The sequence below is a fragment of the Gekko japonicus genome, unplaced genomic scaffold (genome assembly GCF_001447785.1).
Source record: "Gekko japonicus isolate JY-2015 unplaced genomic scaffold, Gekko_japonicus_V1.1 scaffold1630, whole genome shotgun sequence".
Lineage (NCBI taxonomy): Eukaryota > Metazoa > Chordata > Lepidosauria > Squamata > Gekkonidae > Gekko > Gekko japonicus.
Window position 1 is genome coordinate 418,957 of NW_015174889.1, and position 5,570 is coordinate 424,526.

At 50.2% G+C, this 5,570-nt stretch overlaps 1 protein-coding gene across 1 annotated transcript in view; it reads right to left on the reverse strand.

The window, feature by feature from the left end:
- LOC107121918 (cytochrome b561) overlaps window positions 1-4,919 on the reverse strand; it is a 12,863-nt gene extending 7,944 nt beyond the window's left edge. The window contains exons 1-2 of the mRNA XM_015424929.1: window positions 4,694-4,919; window positions 586-684 (exon numbers count right to left, since the gene is read on the reverse strand). Coding sequence (XP_015280415.1) covers window positions 586-684; window positions 4,694-4,901 — 307 coding nt within the window. The 5' untranslated portion in view covers window positions 4,902-4,919. The remainder of the gene's footprint in view (window positions 1-585; window positions 685-4,693) is intronic.
- Between the last annotated feature and the right edge of the window lie 651 nt (window positions 4,920-5,570).

Sequence of the window (5,570 nt, forward strand, 5' to 3'; positions counted from 1 at the left end):
GCCACAAGGTATAGATAGGGGCTCTGGGGCAAGTGATGCTCTGTCTTCTTGGTGCTTGGGGGGGGGTCAACAGTGGGAGGGCTTCTAATGTCCTGGCCCCACTGGTGGACCTCCTGATGGCCCCTGGTATTTCTGGCCACTGTGTGACACAGAGTGTTGGACTGGATGGGCCTTTGGCCTGATCCAACACTGGCGTCTCTTATGTTCTTATTAGAGGGAATTAGATAAGCATATGGAGCAGAGGTCCATCAGTGGCTATTAGCCACAAGGTATAGATAGGGGCTCTGGGGCAAGTGATGCTCTGTCTTCTTGGTGCTTGGGGGGGGGGTCAACAGTGGGAGGGCTTCTAATGTCCTGGCCCCACTGCTGGACCTCCTGATGGCCCCTGGTATTTCTGGCCACTGTGTGACACAGAGTGTTGGACTGGATGGGCCTTTGGCCTGATCCAACACTGGCGTCTCTTATGTTCTTCTGTTAAAAAAGCAGAGCACCCTGCAGTCCTGAGTTATGAAAAACTACTTCGTGCCTGTAGGGTGAAGAGTCAGAGAGGGTGAGGGTTATTCCTATGGGACTTTTTTTACTCACCAACCAGGGCAATGACCAGGGCCAGGGCATGGAGGAGGCCGTGCAGAATCTTGGTGGAACGCTTGCTCTCGTTCCTGAAAATCCGATAGACCAGGAGGGCTGGAAGAGGGAGGAGAAGGCGGGCATGAGGCACACGTCTGGCAGGAAGGACCCACCTCGTCACGATCTGGCAAGGAGCCGCCAGGCCCCCGGGGGCACGGGAGGGGTGCTCTGCTGACAGGGGCCCTGGCAGCTGCTTCTTGCTTCCCTTCTTACAGCACTGCCACCACGGGAGGACTGCAGCTAGACCGGAGCAGAGCAAAGCCTCACCCAGTCCTTTGGAACGGGTGTAGACCAAGGCTCCCTCTAAGCTGTGGAGATTTGTGAGCAAAAATTCTACTTTGTGAGCTACTGGCATTAAAGTTGCGAGCGAGCGGTTTGGCTGCTGCATCAATTGGTTTGCTCTGGAGCCCCATCCTCCCGGGGCTGAGACAAAAATGTATGAGCCGGAGGCTAAAGAACTGTGAGCTAGCTCGCACTCACTCAGCTTAGAGGGAACACTGGTATAGACCACTTCTCAAGATACCCGCTCAAAGAAGCACCTCATCCGCGCGGAGTGGCGCGCTCGGGGGCTCAGGAACATCCTCAACAGGAACACCCCTGGAAAGGGCTCCCAAAGGGAAGGGCGGGCAGCTTGTCACCATGATGGGCCAGCCCCCAATCACAGTGTACTCCACCCCTTCCGCACCTTTCTCCAATACGCTGCATCAAGATAGCCAGGAGTCATGAAGATTAGCATGTGTCAGTTGAGCTTGACAAAGCCCCTTTTTCCTGCACGGATCCTCTTATATACCATTATCTTGTTCATCACAACTGCATACCATATCCTACACACCCAGTCATCTATATCTGGCAGATTTGACTGCTTCCAGTACTTTGCCAGTAGTTGCCTTGCTGCAATCAACAAGTTTTTAAGTAGGTATTTTTCCTTTTCTGAAAGATTATCCAGTAAAATGTTTAGCGAGGCTATCTTGGAATCATGCGGCACTTTGCGATTTAGAAGGATACCATGACTGGTGGTATTGAAAGCTACTGAGAGGTCCAGGAGAGTCAACAGAGTTGCAATCCCTCTCTCCATCTCCCGGCACAGGTCATCCACCAGGGCAACCAAGGATGTTTCAGTCCCATGACTAGGCTAAACTCAGACTGGAATGGGTCTAAATAATTTGTCTCATGCAGAAAAACTTGGGAGTTGTCCAGCTACCACAGATTCAAAAATCTTGCTCAAGGATGGAACATTTGAGACTGGTTCACCATTACTGATCTCTCCTGGGTTGAAGGTAGACTGTTTTAAAAGTTGACACGTCACCACAGCCTGTTTCAATGTTGGGCAATCATCCCCTCTCCTGAGGAGCATTCACTACCACTCAGACCCAGTCAGCCCCCCCCCCCCAAGATTTAAGTAACAAGGACGGACAAGGGTCATACAAGCAGGTGGTAGGCCTCAAGCCTCCAAAGATCCTGTCCATATCCTCAGACTGACTAAAGCATCTGTATAGGATAGCCCACCCACGCCAAACCAGGAATGAGAGAGAATCCTGCACTTGTGCAGTACATTAAACAACCCACAGAGGTAGGCTACCCTCTCTGGATTCAGAACAATATGCCACCAGAATCTCTACAGTAGTCTATAATCCCCTCCAGCTCAGAGCAGAGATTCAAATCTCTCAGCTGGCATCTGGGACTTAACACATTAGCAACTCTTCCCAGAGATGCACAATATTTTAACCTCCAATAGTAGCGTATGTGGTCAGCGTTTAGGCTACAGGATTTTAGGCTTGGAACTCAGGTACAACATCAGAGACCACTTAGAAACAAGAATGATTTTTATTCAATACAGAGCATTGCAATTAAACTATAAGAGATTACAAAATAAGAAAGGCTAGGCTGTTTGCCTTAACTAAACAGTAATGGTTCATATTTACCAAGTCAGAAGAGCATCAGTCCAAATAGTCCAAGTACCAAGGGATTTGTCAGGGAAATCCCATCTTTGCCAGCCATGTGCTCAGTTCACAAAGCAGTTCTTTGTCTCTCCCAGAGACAACATTTCAGGGGCAATAAACAAGCAGAGAGCAGGAACAGAACAGAGAGAGAGAGTCTCTCCCATGGGGAATGAGCAGTTATAGGCCAATTCCAGTCACAAATTAGCCCTGGCCAGGAGCCAATTGCGAGTGGGAATGGGAGTGCCCAAGATTTGGTTGTTATGGCTACATCTGGGGATAGGCTAGAAGTCTGGAGACCACGCCTGAAGTCACACGGCTCCAAACTCCAGCTTCTCCATCGGCTACGTGACTTCTTGCATGTGGGCCTAGTGGGGTGCCTCACAGTCTAGCTTCTAGCATGGAAGTGTGAAGAATGTGGGTTTATGGCATGGCTATGGAGGCCATGTGGCCCACCACTTGGCTGGTAACAGGAAATAGGCACAGCCTGTTAACAAAAGACAGAACAGGAGAAGGCATGAGGCTTTTAGAAATCAATATTTCTATACAGCATCCCAGACTGAAAAGTATTCCAAACAACTGGACAAGTCGGCACCCTGGCACCATCCAACACTGTCACACAGAGTACAAGTCAGAACAGATGAGAGATATTTTATCTGCAAAGTGCTGCTGAGTATAACAGTCACAGGGGGCCACCGAGCACTCCCCCTCCTCCTGCTGGCCAGATCCCAACAAGCCTCTGACCAACAGGAACAGTTCTGTCAGCCTACACTGTGCAGCAGGTGTGGTGGTGGTGGGAAAGTGTCTCTTGGCTACCATCTCTGCAGGGGGCATCTGGGAGTGATCGTGTCCACTGCCTGGGACACCTCCTCACCACAGTGGTCAACTGGGGTATGGAAAGGAAGACCAACCAAAGCAACAGGAAAATCCTCTAGAGCCATCAGAAAACCATCCTGATCCATCTGGCTCTGGAGGTGGATCATCTGAATAGATTCCCCAGTCCTACATATTCTTGGTATCCCTGTAAGTCTAAACCCAAGCATATGGCAAAGGAACCGTTGTCCATTCCTCCTGTCCACAACAAAGTACCAGATCAACCGTGTGACCTGCACAATGTGTAGGACCAGTTATTACCTGAGAAAGGCCCATGGTTGTTATGGACACCATGAAAACTTGTGCTGCTCCAGACAAGATAGCCTCAGCATGAATATTGAAGTTCCCCCCAGGACAGCCCGTCTTGGTGTCCTCAACACTACTCGTGAGACCAGCTTTGCTCAACTGAAAGTTGGGCCTTGGTTCCATTGGAGAATCAAGGTTTCCTCCAGGCGCTATTGGAGGATCCAGCATGACACTGGTTGGATTGGAACCAAGGAGAGCTTTTGGGTCCCAATTCTGGTCACTGCCGTAGTTATTGTATGGGTCTTGCAGAAGAGCTAAAAGTTTTTTACCAGCTAAAAGTTTTTTACCAGATGTCTCATCTATCAAGATGCACGATTATGTGGCCTAAGGGCAACTAACAAAACCTAACACCATTGTTTTTTTTAAGTTTGACTGCTACCTCCCATATCCGTCTCCTTGCTGCAAGGATTTCTGGAGGCAAATCTGCATACATAAAGACCACAGTCTCTTCCAATTGCAGGCCCTCTTTTTCTCTGGCAATTTGAAACAGCCGCTCTTTACGCTGGACTAGAATGTCTGAAATTCGACTAGAATGTCCGGAAATACTTTGGACATTTTGAGATGCCTTTTTGCCATTTGTATCAGTGGACCTCTTGTTTGCTCTTGGCCAGGTGAAGCTAATTAATTAAATTCCAGCCACTTCCATGATGACCAATACCTAGGTACGGATGAGGGGAGGCGAGCCCAAACACACCCTTGGGAAGGCCTCCTGCAAAGGCCAGTGATGTGCAGGGCAGGGAATTTCCCAGGGCTGCATTTTTCTGTGGAATTTTTTTCTGCCCAGTCTGTTTCTCTACAGTTCTCGGGGCTGTTGTGCTGCAAATCAGTCATGCTAGCTGGGCTAGACGTAGGGCCCAAAGCGTGGCCAACTTGCCTCCTTTTGCGAGTTTCCCCAGCAGACCCACATCACAGGCAAAGGCCACCCCTCCCCGGGCTCAGTCAGCACTTACCATCTCCTTGCAAGAACACCATTCCAACAATCATGCACAGCGGATGGGCGTTGAACTGCAGTTCTGGGCTCTCCCAAGCGAAGCCCCCACGGTACACACCCATCCAGGCCCCCACGACCAGGATCACAGCCAGGCCCAAGGTCTGCGAGGCGGCCACTGTGTAGGTGAAGCCCACGGAGGCGGGTGCAGGGGCGGCTAAATCGTCCATGGTTCACACGGGTGCCACTGACTGGAGGGGGCAGAGAAGAGAAGAAACACCGTCAAGGAGGGGCCAGGGCAAAGCGACCTATGGCCTAGAAGGGGATCTTTCCTCTGGAAAGCCTAACAGGTTTTATTCCAGTAGAAGCTTCTGAAAGTCAGAGCACGCTCCATCGCCAGACATGAAATGTTCTCTTGTGACTGACAGATTCATTGCGACAGGGTGGGAGGCACCCCCAAATGTCAGGCAAAGCAGGATCATGTTTTAAACCAGCCCTGATTGGTCACATCTCCTGCTGTTGTCTTATAATAATGGACCTCATGAAGAAGAAGAAGAGATTGGATTTATACCCCTTGCCCTTCACTTGGAGTCTCAGAGCGGCTGACAAGCTCCTTCCCCTCCCCCTCCCCACAACAGACACCCTGTGAGGTAGGTAGGGATGAGAGAGCTCTTGACAGGAACTGCTCTTTTCCAAGGACAGCTGTGCCATAGCTTGTGACTGACCCAAGGTCACATCAGCAGGTGCAAGTGGAGGAGTGGGGAATCAAACCCAGTTCTCCCAGATTAGAGTCCGCACACTTAACCACAACACCAAACTGTATTTGTTTGTTCCTAAATTCTGCATTTGAGCCCCAGCTCTTATCAGAACTATGGCTTGCCCAAGGTCATCCAGCCAGG